Source organism: Ammodytes marinus, assembly GCF_949987685.1.
Source record: "Ammodytes marinus genome assembly, chromosome: 1".
NCBI classification, from domain to species: Eukaryota; Metazoa; Chordata; class Actinopteri; order Uranoscopiformes; family Ammodytidae; genus Ammodytes; species Ammodytes marinus.
Window position 1 is genome coordinate 3,627,880 of NC_137230.1, and position 20,063 is coordinate 3,647,942.

General features: G+C 39.8%; 1 protein-coding gene across 1 annotated transcript in view; it reads right to left on the bottom strand.

Moving 5' to 3' along the window:
* The window catches only part of LOC307264420 (uncharacterized protein), a 44,967-nt gene extending 29,430 nt beyond the window's left edge, over nt 1–15,537 (bottom strand). Inside the window, exons 1-21 of the mRNA XM_080045831.1 lie at nt 15,449–15,537; nt 15,059–15,100; nt 14,696–14,954; nt 12,485–12,599; nt 10,469–10,553; nt 9,916–10,022; nt 8,779–8,989; nt 8,289–8,414; nt 7,818–7,935; nt 7,287–7,425; nt 6,864–6,974; nt 6,657–6,726; nt 5,642–5,779; nt 4,902–5,066; nt 4,459–4,553; nt 4,234–4,360; nt 3,067–3,322; nt 2,453–2,493; nt 2,166–2,275; nt 1,400–1,551; nt 602–740 (exon numbers count right to left, since the gene is read on the bottom strand). Coding sequence (XP_079901957.1) covers nt 602–740; nt 1,400–1,551; nt 2,166–2,275; nt 2,453–2,493; nt 3,067–3,322; nt 4,234–4,360; nt 4,459–4,553; nt 4,902–5,066; nt 5,642–5,779; nt 6,657–6,726; nt 6,864–6,974; nt 7,287–7,425; nt 7,818–7,935; nt 8,289–8,414; nt 8,779–8,989; nt 9,916–10,022; nt 10,469–10,553; nt 12,485–12,599; nt 14,696–14,954; nt 15,059–15,100; nt 15,449–15,524 — 2,682 coding nt within the window. The 5' untranslated portion in view covers nt 15,525–15,537. The remainder of the gene's footprint in view (nt 1–601; nt 741–1,399; nt 1,552–2,165; nt 2,276–2,452; nt 2,494–3,066; nt 3,323–4,233; nt 4,361–4,458; nt 4,554–4,901; nt 5,067–5,641; nt 5,780–6,656; nt 6,727–6,863; nt 6,975–7,286; nt 7,426–7,817; nt 7,936–8,288; nt 8,415–8,778; nt 8,990–9,915; nt 10,023–10,468; nt 10,554–12,484; nt 12,600–14,695; nt 14,955–15,058; nt 15,101–15,448) is intronic.
* Between the last annotated feature and the right edge of the window lie 4,526 nt (nt 15,538–20,063).

Below are 20,063 nucleotides of genomic sequence, written 5' to 3' on the forward strand. Positions count from 1 at the left end.
TTTCTCATTTCTCTAATAATGTATTCTGCTATATCTATTCAGAGTAGTGTTTATTGGTTAGAAGCTTAGTCTGCCATTCCAACACTTTATTGAAATATGCTAGCTAAGCATGCTACCTCTAGCGGTACCTCTACCTTAAGTTACAACTAATATTAATGCAATATTTCCTCCTGCAACTACTTCACATTAAGTTATGAGCTGGTGAAAAGCAGCTTTCATTTTGAAGAAAACACACAGAAAGAGGAACGCTCAATCATCCTAGATGCATCTACAAAATAGGAAAAAGGAGTAACTCATTTGACTGGGTTCTGTCCATTCAACAAGTGATGAAAACTACTCATGCTGTGTACACCATGAAATGAGAAAATGGCTGTCCATAGATAGAAATAGGCATATTATTGACTGACTTTTTATCAAAACAGTGAGGGGGTTTTATTTGGCTACACAAGAAACAAAAAACACAAGTTGCTCTTGCTGTTGTATTAATTCCTTTAGGCTCATACCATTTTAGCCACCAGTTTAGTTTTTTTTTTTTGCAAAAGAATTCCGTGACTATGTTTTAAGGAAAATAACGTCTATACATACAACAGTCCATCTTTACCTGTAGGAGTGTGTATTCACACTGTCCACTGAAGTCAAACCTCTTATCGTCAAAAGTGAGATAGTGACCGTCGCCATAGAGACCACACACTCCATCGCACATATTGTCAGTACACGTGAACATCCTGTTATTGCATTGGCTGGGGAGACACACAACAGACAAAAACGTCCAATCACGTCAAACTGCCTAGAAAAACAAACAAGAAATGGCATTTTGTATACCAACATATAACCACCCAGGTGTTTAGGGTGCTTATTTGTTACAGATCATCAGCAAAATTGTCTTAATTTCTCATTGTATCTGACCTCACTACCAGAGGCAATTGCCCTGTTTCCTGCAAATCAACAAACTTTTTAACAAAGTAAATGCATTCATACAATTTTAGAATGAGGACAAGCTAAGAGTGTGTGAAAGAGATCATAAATCAGCAATAGGTGGCAAACAGTACATTCACCACATGTGCTATTTGTGACATCAAGATGTTGGAGATTATATAAGGAAAAAAAACACGCTTCTTCCAGTTATCATTTTTGGTTATGCACAATCTTAAATACATTCTTGGCAAAGGGAAAACAATAGTGCAAAGCTTCTTATGTTGATGTAGAAGATGTCTTTTCTCATGTTATCTTCTCATGTTATCTCTTAATATTTGCCTTGAAATGCTTCAAGTTAAAATGCAAGCTGTTATCTGAACTGTGAAGTTGGCAACCTTTTGGAGGAATATTTAGTATGTGCATTTACAAAGCAGGTACACGTTGTATTGACAGTGTGTATGTGAATTAAATGCAGTGTACAAACCAGGTGTTGCAGTCAATAGTCAGACTCTCTCCGTGCTTGTAGACCTTTCCGTTGTGCCTGCATGGACAGGTGTTGGCCAAGATGCAGCCTCCCGCTCCGTCTGACACCAGGCCGTCGGGGCACATGCAGCCCGACACACAGCCTGTACTGACCTGTTGCACAACCAAAAGTGGAGGGCAGGATGTGAGCGAAAAACAGGGCCTTTGCTTGTATATGTAATAAGAAATATTGCATATTGTATATCTCCTGACTGAAATGTTCCATTTCTCAAATGCTTATTAGTGTAATGAGAAACATTGCATTTCTTTTGTATAATACTGAAATCTATCTTGGAGTCCTGTTCTTAACATTGTCTACATTTCGAACACACCCACATCCCCCTCCCCACAGGACAAATGTATTCAACAACCTTTCAGACAGGCTACACCTCTTCTATTCTCAGACCCACCCTGCTGTGTTGATAAGACTGTCTCAGAGCCTCCCCCTGTTGTGTTTATGTTAAACTTAAACGCCTTGTTGTAAATAAGAAAGCTGACTTCTGTACTGAACTTTGTCATTCTCACCCAGGAAGCATATATGCTGCCTGGATCAGTTATGAACCGATGAACCTGTTCTTAGGATCAGAACATGAAGCCTCTGTTGTTTGATTAAATACACTTTGCTTTAAAACAGTATACTACTTCTCACTTTCTCGTAACATACTGTATGTTTGAGTGTTTGACTTCTGTGTGTGAGGGTGTGAATGCTACAAGTATGTACTACTTACACAACCCGTGTCCAGGTTGGAGCAGCTCTTATGACACTCAGTGCCAGCGGCTCCGGGTTGAGCAGTGGTGCAGTCAAAGTAAACCATAGGGGACTGGCATGTCAGTGAGACTGAGAGAGGTGACATAACAAATTCATGATTCAATGAGTATTATGATCACATGCATCATCCATCTGTCATTTAAAGTCATTTGGCACTGCACTGAACAATCAAACCACTTGTGTTCTTTGATATTTATAATCATATTATACAATTATTTGCGTAAGGTATTGTGTGGGAAAACCTACATTGTCTTCCTGAGCATTTGAGAACTCCTAGTTTGCAGATACTGTGATAGAACAGGAACGAGGAGACATGAGAAACAGAGTTAACATGGTCATGGTCTATCATCCTGAAATCATTTTTTTTTGTCCGCCAATAGAATTCCTTATGCCTCTTGGTAACGCGCTGCTGCGATCTAGACTGGCTACAATGTCTCTTAGCTTGCCTTTTGACTGTCCCCTTGTTTTTTGACTAATTGTTCCTTAGAGATAAACTGGTCATTGTACTGGTGTATTCAGGTCATGTTGGCAGGGGGAAACCTCTTATCCAATTTCAGTCATCACATTTTCCACGTTGGTTAACTTACTCCCAATGCGATGCTTGCGGTCACACCAGGTGAATGAAAAATTGGACTGAGTTAGCTTCTTTTTTTTTTGTTATTGTTCCACTGCCTTACTGATGTCTTACTTTCCAACATATTATTTCTACATTCAAATAGTAAAATGCATGCTGGGTAAAGCCCTGAAATGGAACAACAAAATGTACTGGTCCATAATCTCAAAGTACTGCTCACTATCAAGTAAACTGTTGCTATCTGGAACTTGCCCTAACTCTTGACTTTACTACATTGTGTATTTACCATGTGGCACCCTCGTTGCTGACAGTCTGTCCAGCAGGAATGATGGTGTCTTTAACATAGCAGGGACACTGTGCAATGGGCACACAGTGGGCCTTCTCATTCATATATGTCCCCTGGGCACAGCCACAGCCGTCAACCGGGGGGAATTCTGTCTGGCAGGAGTAGTCAGGCTGGCTGAGTGAACTGCACGTACGACCACAGGACGTCATGTTGTAACCGTACACGGTTCCCTCTGGACACGATGAACTGAATTTGCCTAGTGGGAGACAAAAGAGTTGAGAAGTAGCATGAGTATCTGACAGAAGGATGAGATGGTTTTTTCTCATAGGTAAATTGTTTGGTGCTGCGAATATGCAATAGCAAAAGGGTTAGGAAATGAAAAGGTCTTGGACGGCCTTCATGATCAGTTCATGGTTAATCACAGAAGTAAAATGCTGTAAGCTAGATATGATTAGGGTGAGACACTGCAGGCAAAAACATTTTTTTTTCAAGCATTGTCAAGTTTGAGATTTTTGTCTTAATCGACAGGCAAAGTTTTATGAACATATCTGTAAGTGAAACATCTTACCCCAGTGAAACATCTTACCCCAGTGAAACATCTTACCCCAGTGAAACATCTTACCCCAGTGAAACATCTTACCCTAGTGAAACATCTTACCCCAGTGAAACATCTTACCCTAGTGAAACATCTTACCCCAGTGAAACATCTTACCCCAGTGAAACATCTTACCCCAGTGAAACATCTTACCCCAGTGAAACATCTTACCCTAGTGAAACATCTTACCCTATTCACCTGCAGTGTCTGGCCTTAAATAGAATAGAAGGAACTTTGTATGACTATTAGTTAGTTAGTTTTATTATTTGTCACATACACAATTGCACAGGGCAAAAGCATAGTGAAATTCTTGTGTGCGAGTCCGGCTGTCATTTAACTATATAAAGTGCAAGATTATAATAATGATTGGGTGGTCACTGGGTGGTGGGCTAAGTGCCATTGTCAGTCTGTATATGCCAGTGTCTGCTTGCCTCAGTCAGTGCCCATTAACACTGCAGCATGTGGAGGTTTATTTAAGCTGACTAGAAGACACTAGATCAATAAACAACTCTCGATGCTCAGGTAAATACTTACCATAGAACCCAAACCCTATCCTGGGTCTTTTTACTCACCACAGACGGTATCTCTCCAGCCAGTGATAAAGATCCCCACTGTTGAACAGGCGTGGACATATGAAGAGATTGCGGCACACATGCAGTCCTCACTCTTGTCACAGCTACAGCTGTCATACATGCAGTTCTGTAAAGGAGAATACACATTGGGCACGGACTGGTTAGTGAGGGGGAAAGTGGTTCCGTTCAATTTGTCATTGTAGCTTTTGCGTGTGCAGGACCCACCTCTTTGTATGAGGTGGGGCTGATGGCATAGTGGCAGTCAGCGAACGACCCCTGGGGATCGTCAAGTTTGGAGCACCAGTACTGGGCATAACTCTCTGAAACAAAAACACACACAGAAGAAAGGTGTTAGATTGATTTAAGTATACATGAAGTTTGTGAGCAAGTGTTGCAAATGCTCATATGCACTGATATAAACGCTTTTTATTCTCTGTTAGCTTTTAAATTAAATAGAATTTAATTGTAATATTATTATTAATATTTATTTTTTTGCCTCTTTTCTATACACACTAAATGTATTTTCCTTTGTGGTTATGTCAACACATGTGTATTGTTCTTCAGAAACTTATAAATAAAGAGTTTTATAAAGTGTGGTATGGTAAAGTTTGTTTCAACTATGGATGATAACATGTGCTAAGACATTGTAGGAGAGAGTTGGCCTGTACCTTTGCTGATGCCCTGGCTACATGGGTGTCCAAAGCGTGAATAGATGTCCGGGCAGCTGGCACTGTGCTTCCATGTGTTACAGAAGGCATTAGCAGTGCCCTCCACAAGCCCATTGTTCACTTTGAAGTCATCAGTCATTATGTTGTTGTAGTTTCCACACAAACCTGTAAGTAGGGAAGCATGTCATTCATTGTGGTCCATGAGTGCAAAGAAGTGTACACACAGTATAGGTATATGAATAGAACATTGGCCGAAAAGTTGTAGTCTGAAGCCGAGGCTCATTATGCCATACATACTCTTTTATGATCTAATTCAAACAAAAACTGTTGCAAAACCCGATTTTAAAAGAACAGAGAACAATAGGCAATTAAACAAAACATTATACAAAAAAGTTCCAGAAGTTCCATAGATGACAGAATATAGTTTTGATTATATAGCATGCATTATACTTACTTGAATTTTTTACAGCATATATCTTATATCATAATATGACCATACCATTCTACATCATATTCTATATTCCATGTATATTCCACATATCACTATGTAAAAACTTAATTTAATACATTTAAGAAGCGAAACGCATTTACAAAGATAAAAACATTTAACAACAAATGAAGTCATTTGAAGCCAAAACAACTTTTCCATCACTTTTTTTGTTCCTGGTTGATTTCATTTGTAAATACCAAGTCAACGCTGAATGTTTTCCAGACAGAGAAAGCATATTGTGGACACATACCACTAGTGGTTCCTTTATGTGCGGGGCTGGCTGTGACGAAGACCTGCATCATAGGGTGCAGCTGGACCATGACGTCTATGCCCACGTCGGTGCTCAGCAGGATGTAGAAGGACGAAGGCTGGAAGACACTCAGCTCGGCTACAGCAAGGCACAAGACATGGAACAACTCAATGTTATTATGGCAACTCCTTCAGTCAGTCACCGAAAAAAATATACTTTTTTGAGAATGATTTGCACAATTTAAGATGTACAGATCGACAAAGGTAACAAGGCACAGTGCAGGGAGAGGCAAAAGAACAATGGGCTTATTTTGAAGCCTTCACCTAAATCATTTAAAAAATCTCATAACGGTATAGAAAAAAAGAAGAAAACAAACTAATAATAAGGCAACATAAAATTGATAATCAAAGGAGCCTGATATAATTTACAATCTCTCAGTCTAGTCTCAAAATGTGGTTATGAAGAAAGGATTATTCTACATCTATCTATATGGGGGGGAGGGGGGCTGAATTTGACAATGCCAATTTTGAAATTGGAATTACTTAGTCTCATCTAATGAATAATGAGAAATCTCCTATTGTGATATAAATATCAGCCTATAATAACCTACTGTTAACAAAACGTTGAACATAACTCATGAGCTTTTAAACAATCTCCTAAACGGTGCGTGAAGAAATCACTGTGAAAGACTTAGTCAGAATAAAATCAATTCTCATGCCAAGTGAAAAAGACAAACTGTTACTGGGTGTTTCAGCCCCTTTGTCTGGTGTGGAAGACAATGTGGCAATGAGAATATGGATCAATGAGCAGGAAGAAAACAAAAATGATTTGACTATTAGTCGACTACAGGCAAGACTTGACCAATCAGATGAGACTGTGTACATTTTTAGGGGGAAAGACCCCTAAAATAGACACATTACTGTTATATTGTAGCAATTCTTAATCTCAACATGTGGTGGTGTTGCAGTGCTGTTTGCTGTCTCTTGGGTAATATCAATCAAAGAAACACACTCACGTATGAACAGTGGAAGCTGAGATTGAATCTGGTTCACATAGACATGTCCAGTGGCTTGGATTTTGACAATCTGTGAGATTTTGGAAGGAAACATTTGAAATGATATCAAACAGGAGTCCAGTGGTATTTTCTTTTGCACTGGTGAATAGGAAATCTGCATTTGTGAGTGTGTGTGTGTGTGTGTGTGTGTGTGTGTCCGTAGCTTACCACAGAATTGCCGTATAAGGCCAGAGTTATAGCCCTGAGGCAGGTCCTCTTATCACCCAGACCACACTTGACCAGGTCCACCAGCAAAGTGTATGAGGTGTCATTATAGTGCTGCAACAAACATCATGACAAAACAGTGACAGTTATTATATAGAATCCAAACGTTACACTAATGTCACAAACACTGGTCAGTCGACACACTCAAATACCTCAATGTTGATTTTATAGTACGGTGCATCTCAAATGATTAGAATATCATGGAAAAGCCCATTTTACTCTTTAATTCAAAAAGTGATACCTCATATCATGCAGCATGAGGATAATGTTTTGTCATTCTCCGGGCAGACAGTTATCAGTCCCTGCTCCTGCTATGCAATAGCATTCTAACTGTGATGTGTATGTGAAGATGTGTAGGCCTACTACCTTAGCCAGAACGTATGAACAGTCCCCATGGAAGGTGAAGGCTTTTCCATCAAAGGTGTTGATGTGAGATCCTCCCTCCACAGAGCAGCTTCCTGGACAGTTCTTCTCCTGACACTGCCACTGACCACCGGAACACATACTATAGGAACACACGCACACACACACACACACACACACACACACACACACACACACACACACACACACACACACACACACACACACACACACACACACACACATTGTGACTTATTAATGATTTGATCAAACTCCTAAAGCAAGCATGTTGCCATGAATTCCTTAAGATGCATTACAGTAATACGAATGGTCATATGTAAATATACCTTTCATATTTTGTAGTCATCCCATAATTATTCTATCTCTTTTGTAAAGGCCCACACTAAATACAATCAACATTTTACTAATTATTTACAATTCTAGCAAATACATAACTAATTGAACTTGTTTTTCACTCTTTTGCTAAAAAAAAAACTAAAAAAAACACAAAATCCGAAAGGCATCCAATCTTACCAGGATTTACACCCGAGATCGTAGCCGTTTCCAGATGTAAAGATCTTGCCGTTGTGAGTACATGAACATTGATCCACTGGAACACAGCCAGTGTTTCCGATGTCGTCAAAGATCATTCCTAAGATGGGTGAGGAGAGATGTCAAAATCAATGCTGCCTCGTTTCATTCATGTGCTTGAGATCTAAAATGAGATTGCGTGTACTGGCATATAGTCAACTGTGGTAACACTTTACAATAAGTGTACATGAATGAATTATTAGTTGATGTTTAATAAGTATTAACTAAGCATTAACTAAGCATTAATAACTGATTGGATAATGTTAGCTTAGCATTTGGTAGCTTAGCATTTGTTCATTAAGCATTTACTAACATTTAATAGCATTAACTAAGCATTAACTAACACTGAATTGATGTTCCCTTGTTGTAAAGTGTTAACACAAGTGTGAAATGTGTTTGTGTGTGTGTGCGTACCTGCGGGGCAGCTGCAGCCATCATGGCAATGGGAGTCACATGTCTGGCTGGCCCGAGGGGTGGAGCAGCTGTCAGGGCACGAATTGCTGCACTCCAAAAACTCCATGTTGTACGGACATTCCATGTCTGTGGAGACAAACACTTTAATACGGCTGTAAAGTCCCAAGAGTCCCAAAATGCAGACTGAACCGCTTTAAAAACTAATCTGTGCCTGCTTCAATTCAAATGATGAATAATACTTCTTGAGGCTGTATAGGGTTTGTGCAATGAGATGCTCTGTGTTTCTTTGTATGTACACTGTTGTTTAGTATTATTTTTTTCTCTATTGATTGACCTCTGTCTTATTCTTTTGATTTATTAATCATCATATGTAAGCTGAATTGAATTGAATATCAGTGACAATATGACACATCTGCAAAACATTTAGGCTAAACAACAAAGAAGTGAACTGCATATGACTTTAGTCATATGTAGGCGTTAGCACCCTTACCGCAAAAAGTAGCATTCCTCCATTGATCGGGTTGGCCACCTGCATGGGTACACTCCCTGGAGAACTCTGAGATGGTTTTGCAGAGAAGATCTTCAATGTTGTCTTCAGAGATGCACATGTCCTGCTGACATACTTTGATGAAGGCGTCCACATCCACAAGGTCCAAGCAGCTGCTGAATGCGTCAGCGGTGAAGATCTGTTCACAGTAATCCTGAAAAAAAAAAAAATTTAAATTAAAGAAATCTTCCAGTTATAAAAAAATCCAGTTTGGAGTCATGGGAAATCTTTAGATATATGGATCATTTGATTGGCTCTCGCACCGCACGTAACCTTGGGAACACATACACATTGAGGGGATGCCCAGCATTTTCATATACTGTATATATATATTTTTTTAAAGATATCTTTTTGGCATTTTTATGCTTTATTGATAGTGTAGAGAAAGAGTTGAAATGGGGCAGAGAGGGGAGTGACATGCAGAGAACAGCCGCGGGCTGGAATCGAACCCGGGTCCACTGCTGGCCGAGGCCCATGGGGGGGACGCCCTACCAACTGAGCTAAGGGCACCCCCAGCATTTTCATATTTTATTAAAACAATTCAAACTCTATTTCACATTCCTGAAATACGATGCGATTGCAATATGTTCCCACTCAACAGATGAACAAATCTTTTTCTTGTTATTAAGCAAGTCTCTGGATAAGATGAACTACTGACAACATAATACAGATACGGTCAAATAATCCAGTATTCAAATCAAACCGTTCCACCAATATTATACTATTATTGAAATTGAAATTCACAATGAAATGTAAACCTTTATCCGTCACACTTTCAGTCACAAAGACCAAATACAAATATTTCAATCAGGATAGAATAACACATAATGTATTAAAATGAAATAGCACAAGCGGTTCCTTATGTAATTATATACATATACACCTATACGTTTACAGGCAGAAACTGTGTGTGTGTAGCGTGTATTATGTCGGTGTAATACGATTTTAGATCACAGTGCAAAAATGAAAGATTGGCTTATAGTAGGAATGAGGACATTGCAAAAAAGTAGTTGGTACGGTAATGAACAAAGCCATCATAACAGAAAGTTGAATATTTGAAAAAAAAGAGAGAGGAGTTACCCAATCGCCACAGCTGCGGTCGGTGAAGTCTTGGGGTTCACCACATGTTTCTATGGGGCCGTTCACCTTGTGGATCTCAGCAAAGTCTGGCACTGTCAGCTCATATCCTACAGTACAGTCAAGCACACAACATTGGTTACTAGGAATATTTTGGCCCAGTGTCTCTTACGTAAATAAAATTGCAATTGACTTTGTATCCCTTTTTTGGGTCATTTTGCAGTTGATTTAATTGAGTGTTTTAAAAAAAAGATCTTAAAATCAACGGTGAAATGTCGTAAAACATTTATCTCGTGCAAACTAAAACTGACAGATGAATCCACACTGACTTCAAGCTGAAAAGTGTTATCAAAGGTGTCTCTTATAGAGTCATTCAAATTGGTGAGTATTTATGCAATCATTTTGTGAATGAATTCATTTTGTAATTGAGCCCAATGTTGAGCTCCCGTTATATGCAACTGGCCAATTACTAAGCAGTTTGTACACACATTGACATGAATTGAGTAATGTCCATCTGAAATGATTTCCTGTAAGTTGCGTATCAGGAGGAGCTTACCGTCGCTGGTGATATCGTTAGCTAAGCCGTCAAAGTTTCCACAGAGTCCACAAGTCTGGTTCGCGTATTTCTGATCTACTTCAATCTGTGAACACAAACACAAACATATATGGTAGCTATTAACACATTTGGCAAGTTAGTAATACATTTGTTACATTTCAAGCAGGCTTTATCATTTTAATATACGTCTTGAAAGTATTTCTATAATCCATTTGTGTATCTTTATTAGGTTATATTTACTGTAAGTTCACATCACAACTTGTCTGTGGATCTACTTTCTGAGATCATCAGAATTCAAGGTTCCAAATGAAAACTTGTGAACAAGAAATATGGTCTAAATCATGTAGGGGAACTTAAAGTGGCTACGAGGGACTTTCAGTTTGTGTTCATTCTAGCGCCCCCCTTTGGACAAAAGCAGTAGTGTTTTTACTATGCCAGCTGTTGTTCCTGGGTGAGCGTACCCATGACAAAGGCATCAAGAAAAACTATATAAAAGTAGCATTCTCTGCACTGATGGTCTCCTTTGCTGTTACATGAAATTTATGATCATCAGAGGAAAAATGAGACTGGTTCAGAAACATTTTTAATTTTTTAAGATAGCAATGTGCTGTCTGTGAGCTCTGAAATGTGTATACTCTTAGCTTAAGCACTGCTTGGTTTGAAGTTGTTATAGCAGGTGAGTATAGCTTATTTTGTTTCCCCGCTGGCGCATGACCTGTCCTTTAGTCTGCCAAAACAAAGAGAAGCCATTGCCAAGCATGAACTGTGAGTTCCAATACATGTGACTATACTGCATAGTTCCACACATACCAATGTCTCATATCAGGAGGTGTTGAGCTATGATAAATGGTCCCTTCCCTACATCAACAAATATAATTTAGTATATTTATTTATGTTCTTTAATAACATCCATCCACATGAATAATTGCAGTTAAGACATTACACATGATTACTTAAAGCCGCCATATTTGCATTGTGGTTCCTTGTCTATAGACTTATTCAAATTGTTTGCTTATTCGTGTTTGCTCCAGGACATATATCCCTCACACTCAGCCAGTGACTCACTGCCACTAGGCAGTAAAGCCTTGACCAATATTTGTAAGGCTTCTCACCATCAACTCAGCCATAGAGGAATTCTTTTTAACCTAAATTCATCCCTCAAAACAAATCTCAGAGAGCTTTCACCTTACACCACGGGCCGAGGAAGACCTGATTTTTTGGACACCTAGTTAGAACACTGGACCTCCGGCTTATTTGATATACATTTAAATCAAGCTTTGAAAAGACTAGAAATGAAATGAATTGCACTATTGTATCATGATAAATATAGATAGCCCGTAGTTCAGTAGTCATGGCTCATCAGACAGAATGTATTGAAGTGCTACACAGTGCCCGAGAACTACGGAAGGTCCAAATGAATTGACGGAAAACAAATAGATTGAATTGCTCTTAGTAGAAAAAGCAAGATTTGAATTGAATGCACCATGAGGAGTTTATTTCTCAACCATAAAAGGAACATATTCTACTCTTAATCAACTGATTCAGTTGGTCTCCAAACAAAAATAAGTTTACTAGTTTGTCGAGCTGACACAATTGAACTGTACACTGGCAGTTTTCATCACCACACTTGTAAAATATGTCACCCCAAGAGTAACACTATGGCTCACTGTTTCGTAACAGTAAGGTTCTGTGGCAAAGAAGGATAAGCTTCATCAACGACTTGATAGAAGTTCATTGTGGTTTTGATCTTTTCATGGAACTTGATAAGAATAAGAATATGTATAAAGAATAAGAATAAGTTCAAATCAGCCTTCAAACACTTCAAATGCTATATAGTCAGTGTGTTCCCTTGTCTGCATATGCATACACAGCCGAATACAAAACTGAGGACAGGTGTGTGTGTGTGTGTGTGTGTGTGTGTGTGTATGTGTGTGTGTGTGTGTGTGTGTGTGTGTGTGTGTGTGTGTGTGTGTGTGTGTGTGTGTGTGTGTTAGTGAAGGTGTGCTCCATACATACATCCAGGGAGTCATCCATGTTCCAGATGGCTTTAATTCCCAGCTTGGAGTCGACTGTGATACTGGACGTGGTCCCCTTGACTGTCACACCAAATGTGACAAATGGCAGAGACACCCTGCAGTAAACACAGAGAGCTGGGGTGAACATGCTGAAAGCCTTATTACTTTAAGAGACAAAGTAACACACTTTGGGGGACTGTAGGATCATGTTAGATAGTCCCCATCTTTCCAAAAGTGATAAAGGAGGTCAGACAAAAATATACAAAATCCAGATAACTAACTGTCTTACTGCCATTTGCTATTACAGGTGGCATAATGTTGCATTCAACGTGCACATTATAGTGGCTTGGTTTCAGTAAAGGTAAAACCAAACAGGTGAGCTTAAAGCTTGGCAGAGCTGCAGAGACCAGTGAGTGTCTTCCATTTAATAGCTGTTATTATAATAAGGATTGACTACGACAAGTTTGTTTGAGCCTTTTGTTGCTCATGAAAACTTTCCATTTTCCTCAGGTGTGACTGTGACTTTCCCAATATCCACACAGCCCTTTGTTGGCTCTTCAATTGTGCGTGGAAAATCAACTCGCAGAATAAAAACGTCTTTGTGCCGCTAATCTGCCAAAGTGCACTGCAATGTCTGCCATTCTTTCTTTCTTTCTTTCTTTCTTTGCCCTCTGAAGCAATCTCTAGTGGGGAAGGGTGAAGCAGGATGTTGGTCCATGCCCCACCGGCTCTGGTACCCACCATACAATAACTAGTCCATAGTCCGTCAATGCGTCACCGAGCGCATTGGCTCATCAGTACATGATATGGCAAATAGGACACAATAGGTACATACAGGTGATTATCACAAAGAGGGGTGATAAACACGGAAAGCAAGATAAAACTCCTATGATAAAAGGTTCCACACTCTTACAGTCACGCAAACAGGGTAGCAGATAACTCTTAAATGTGATCTGCTACTTCAGAATACTTAAATACAAATATTACAGGGACACAACAGAACATTTAAGATATTTTTTTTGGAATATCCATGAATTCACATTATAGGCACCACCACTGACTATCTGTGAAACTATTTGGCAACAATATAGAACATGGCCTAGGCAATGAGCAACTCTATAATTAGATAGAGTGTGAAAATCACACGTACTGCCTGGGCAGAGCATAGCCCATAGAAACATTCCACAAGTGCCACAGAAGCTCTGAAATATAGGCTATGTTCCAATACCCATACTATATACCAGTGGTTCTCAATTATTTTCTGTCATGCCCCCCCTAGGGGACAGAAATTTTTTCGCGCCCCCCCCTAAATTGAAATACTATTGAGAACCTGCTAATATTTACTTATTTATCAGTACAAAACCACTGTATGAGTTTCTGGCACGAGCATTCTGCATACAATCACCTTATTATCAAATTAGATAACACAAATTAGCTGAGATAACTTCTGCAGCAAAGTTCAGTTTATTAGCTCAATTTGTAACATTTAAACAAGACTGCTCAGTCTGTGTGAATCTCAGGACAGAGAAACAAGAGCAAATGATTCACTGAGGTTTGCATTTCATTCAAAAAATAAATAAACTGTAAACATAGTTTACATAGTAAAACATACATAAAACATAGTGTTTTTTATTATTATAGGCCAATAGGCCTTCTGTGATGCGATAACCTATAATTAATTAATGTTATTATTAGTCTACTTGCTTGATTTCTTTTTAAATAGCCTACAGAGACACTTGGAGACACATGTGGAAATTTATTTACTGCAAATCGCGGCCTTTCGCGCGGATATGACCATACACAAGCACACATCGCGCTTGCTAGCACAAAAAAAAAACCCACCATTTGAGAAGCACTGCTATATACTATTTAGTATGGTAGAAAAAAAGATTCAGGATGTCCCGATTCTTTTGGCCAGATTTAGTATGGTTAGAAATACCCGGATGTCTACTACATCCGGCTGAGATTTTTTTAGTGTTGAAAACAGCGTGCTATTTGGGCGATCCTGACCCACAATCAACTGCGCACCAGAAGTGGCGTCACATCGACAGAGCCTGTTGAAATAAATAAGTAAAAGTATGTCCCAAGTGGCTATACTGCATCCTAGATTCTTTTTATGGTCAGATGTAGTATGTAGAATAGAAAAAAGAAAGAGTATTCGAGTTGGAATGCAGGGATAGTGTCTTAGGTAGCATGTGTGGAACAAACTTACGTCTTGCCGTTGACAATGACGGAGCTGCTGGAGAGCTCCACCACAGTGCCGTCCAGCTTCATGACGATGGAGCTGATGGTGGGGATGTCGTCCACCGTGCGGCGCCTCATCTGGATGTTGAAGTCCTCAAAGTCCTGCTCACACTGTGCGGCCAGGACGTAGTTACAGGTGGACGCCAGCTGGAAGAAGTTGCCGTCAAAGCTCTTCCAGTGGTAGTGTCCCCAAGTCGTGCACACTCGGCTGATGTGTGATGCGTTAACTGCAAGAAAATGATAATAAAATAAAATAAATGAACTTACGTTTTCATCTTTTCTTGAACAGTTGAGCCCAACTCGATTTATTGGAGCATTCGCACGCAGTTACCTGAATTCACGTTCAATGGGTTTTGCGAAGAGATTATGTTTACTGCAAAGAGAAGAGACAATCACATATTCATTTTGGGAGAAAAAAAATCCTACAATATGTACAATATGTATCAGATATTCTGTATTGGCCTGTTGTGACACTTTACTAAAGCTATGTGATGCTTTCTCCAGCCCCCACATGCTATAGACAAGTCACTCTATTGTTGTAGTTATCTTAAAAAGCCATACATTGTAACGGTAACATATGATCTGTAATTTGAAATCAGCTGCCATTCTAAAGTTTTGAATTAAAGTTGATTAGAGTTTCTTACTACATTTTTTTGACTACTACAAAAATCTAAAAAATCTAAAATATGTTTTATCCCATATCTGCAGTAGCATCACCCACCGGTCTGAGAGAGTGAGCCAACCAGCAGCGTCAAGTATGTGAGCCATATCGTTGATTGGAGTCCTGAGGTCCCCATCTTGCTGCTGAGGTCTGACCCACTATGCTGACCCAGGTGAAGCAAGTATGCCTTTATAAGCAAACCAGTCAAGGTGGAGCTACACCGTATCCTTCAGGTAAGAAAGAGAGAGAGAGAGAGACAGACAGACAGACAGACAGACAGACAGACAGACAGACAGAGACAGAGAGAGTGTGTGCATAAGGCAGCTCCACTACTTAGCACTTCTTCAATTACGATATCTTAAGTTTTTGACCTTTACTTGTTAAATAAAAACCTGACAGTCATCTTCATCAGTGTGTCAAGCAGCTTATTCAACCCTTAAGTTATATAATGCAATACCAGAGGTGTAGTGGAATGAACAACATTTTACTCAATTACTGTACTTAAGTACAACTTTATTTTATTGGAATCTTTTCTTTTCGCGCTACTTTTTACTTCTAGTCCACTATAATCCAGTGGGAAATATTCTACATTTTACTTCACTACATTTGTCTGATAAATGAAGTTACTTTATGAATATGGAATTTTGCACATAAAAAGTATGAAGAGTTTATAAAAAAAATATTGTAGGCTATATACCCAACACTGACAAAAATGAATTGGCTATTGACTTGTTTTATGAAAGTCATTTTAAATGCAAATTTGCCATAAATGTCAAGGCCTTTAAAACTTTTAGTTCAAGCCTACATACTTCTAGCCTGGCACCGCCCGCCTACTACTTCCGCTCAATTTTCATTTCCCTTCAGTAGTCAGTCTGGGTGTGCGGTATATTCTTAGGTTTTCTCCGGACAGATTTCTGCCGGTCCAATCAGCGAACAGAGGGAGTGGCTGAGAAGCCGGCGCATGACATGGTTGGTTGGCAGATCCAGAGTGGCACTGGGCAGATCCAATAGTTTTAAACTTCAACAGACACCCGCTTTCAAGTGAGTTAACGTTTGTCAATTGAGCGATTCCAGACCTTCTGTACGAATGAAATTAAGTATGATGGTCTGGTAGAACCAGGCTAACATACTTCTACTTGGGTACCATAAATGCAGGACCTTTACTTGTTGTAGAGCACTTTGAGATTCTTGAATATAAAGTGCATTATAAATAAAAACATAAAATTGTTCAGTCTTGAACCAACCCATCCATCCTTTCCTGTTTTAACAAAGCCTGAAGTAAAACATACATAAGATGCAAGACGTCAACGCTATAGAGCTGATAAGCGGAAGTCGCCTACTTCCGGGACATCGGACCTCTCGGCTCGAAAAATTACAACGGTAGTCGTTTGGAAAGAAATGTATTATTTTCTGGTCCCAGTCATTAAATGCCTTCAATTACACATATGTTTTGTGTGGGTCTAGATGGTATTTTTTCGTGCAAAGAATGGAACAATTTAGCGAGTAGAAGCTGGATACGGTCAGGTTTTGTGCAGAGCGCTTTTGTGGACTACAGCTCTTCGCTGCTCTTGACACTTATGATATACATCACCACTCGCACCCGCTTAGCTCAGAAACATGGCTGTGTCTTTAATGCACTTTACCGCCTTCTTTCAAGGACAAGACAAAAGTCTTCAGCGTGGCGAAAACCACTACACAAGTGGACATGTGGATAGTTTAAATTTCTCGAGTGGGGAGATTGTCGGCGGAAGACGCAGCATTAGCATTAGCACTGTCAGTCGAGAAGTGGAGGGAATGTGTTGAGGTGACGTCACAGAGGCGACAAGACTTGTAGTTGTTCTCGTAACATTTTTTCAAAAGCCGTTAGACGAATAATCATACAACATACCGTCAAACTGTTCACATGAAAAATGATCATTTAGACCCAAACAAAACATATATGTAATCCAAGGCATTTAATGACTGGGACCAGAAAATAATAGATTACTTTCCATTGACTCCCATTAATTTTTTTTCAGCCGAGAGGTCCCAGGACCTGGAATTCTGCCCCTTCCGCTTATCAGCTCTATATGTATGTGCTTTGTCCTGAACATGAATCATACTTAATACTAAATAGATATTGCTGCAAGTTAATTGGACATTCTTCTCAGTCATCAAACCAACACGAAGGACAAACATTACTGTACTTCCTTGAATGGAACACAATTGCTGACAATCAGTCATCACTAAACAAATAGGATGCATCTGAACGGTGGTTGGGCAAGCGGCAAGTATCAGGGACTGTCAGACATTGAGCAAAACTGTAGTGTGTGGATATATGAAGAGCATTGGATAGACAAAACAGCAGAAAACAGTGTTAGGACAATGTCTTACTTTATTTCTTCAGCAAGTAAAGGACAAAACAAGCGAAAGACGTGACATTATGTGGGGGACATGCCAGTACGTCATTGTACGTCATAGCACACTTTCATACAGTATATGCTGAAGGTGTTGAAAGGCTCTTTGTGTGTGTGTGTGTGTGTGTGTGTGTGTGTGTGTGTGTGTGTGTGTATGTGTGTGTGTGTGTGTGTGTGTGTGTATGTGCTTGTTTATGTGTGTGTGTGTGTGTGTGTGTGTGTGTGTGTGTGTGTGTGTGTGTGTGTGTGTGTGTGTGTGTGTGTGTGTGTGTGTGTGTGCGTGCGTGTTTGCGTGTGTGTTATTTGGTTACATTTTTTATGTCCGGAAGCGAGGTGTCTGTGATGCTTGTCGGATCCAACCAGTTTTGTGCAGCGTATGTGTGAGTGTGTGTGTGGTGAGAGGAAGAAAAAGAGATGAAATGAACAGGGGTTAGCCAATGTACAAAGAGATGTTTAAGATGTAATAAGATGAGGTAATTGAAGTAATGAACTCACATTAAAAAAATTATAGTATAGTATAGTAAATAGTAAAGGTGTGTATCGACTAGCAAACTGGGTTGGACTTTCGGTAACTGTACTAAACTGGTTTGAATCATACTTAAAGGACAGATACTACTATGTATCAATAGGCAATTTCACATCCGAGAGAACAAATATTACATGCGGGGTCCCCCAAGGTTCCATTCTTGGGCCTCTTCTGTTTAACATCTACATGCTCCCACTAGCTCAGATTATGAACAACAACAAATTATGTTACTATAATTATGCAGACGACACACACATTTACATAACCATATCACCAGGAGACTATAGTCCGATTCAAGCACTAAGTAAGTGCATTGAACAAATCAATGACTGGATGTGCCAAAACTTTCTTCAATTAAACAACGACAAAACTGAAGTCATTGTCTTTGGTGCCAAAGATGAACAATTAAAAGTCAGCGCACAGCTTAAATCTGTTATGTTATAAAGCACACACCAAGCTAGAAATCTTGGAGTAGTCATAAGCCCCTTTTACACAGCCAGTGAAAGCCGGGAATATGCCGGAACAGGGGGGCGTTTGACATTCCATAGCCTACGTTCTAAACATGCGACCATGTTAGCAGTTGAAGGACGTGTGTTTAACATTAACCACGGCGGCCTGATGTCCCGTAAAAATCACCAAATAAAAGGAATGGCGTATAATCTAGCTGGTCATAAGGTCCGCTGCTCAATCCAAACCCCCACGCTTCATTTTGCAGAGTGTATGAGTCTATTTCTGCCCAGGGGAAGTTGTACAATGGGAAAGCTAGGCTAAGCTAGGCTGCGACCGGATCGCCACCGCTATTATTATCCTAAGTCTGAGCGTATATCCACACTTTATTTCTGTCTACAGTAACGTGACTTCACTCACTGTGTGTATGTGTATGTGTGTGTCTGATTGGCAGACCGCTGCCCTACAAAGAGACTCGCTCACAGCCAACCTGTCACACAAACACACACACACACACAGACACAGACACAGAGGTGAAGCAGTGAGCAGCGGAGTGATTTTTGTCAGTTTGGTTAACAGTCCCAGTGCTGTTGGACTCAGCACATCGCGAGATCAACCGGCACATCGTGGGGACAGTAAAATACGGCCCTCTTACTGCAAGCTCCAGCACTTCTGCTCTCAATTCACCGGCCATTGTTGTTGTTGTAAAGCAGCTGACCGGCGCGGCGCTAAATGTTTACGTCACACCTGACGCTGTTTACAAGCACCTCTTTCATTCCGGAACGCTGTGTAAAAGGGGCTACTGCTGCGCCAGCAGGCCGGCGTTGCTTGGTTCTGTGTAAATAACACAGATGCAAGCAAAGCCGGCATATTGGAGTGATGTTGTTCCGTCAATATGCCACAATCTTTGTGTAAAAGGGGCTATAGATTCAGACTTGAATTTCAAAAAACACATTAAATCAATTACTAAGTCAGCCTACTACCACCTTAAAAATATATCAAGAATTAAAGGGCTAATGTCTCAGCAGGACTTAGACAAACTTGTCCATGCAATTATTTTTAGTAGACTTGACTACTGTAATAGTGTCTTTGCAGGCCTTCCTAAAAAATCTATCAGACAGCTTCAGCTAATTCAAAACGCTGCTGCTCGAGTCCTCACTAGGACCAAAAAAGTGGATCACATTACCCCAGTTCTTAGGTCTTTACACTGGCTTCCTGTCACTCAAATAATTTATTTTAAAATATTGATGTTGGTCTATAAAGCCCTAAATGGTTTATGGCCTAAATACATCGCTGACCTGCTGAT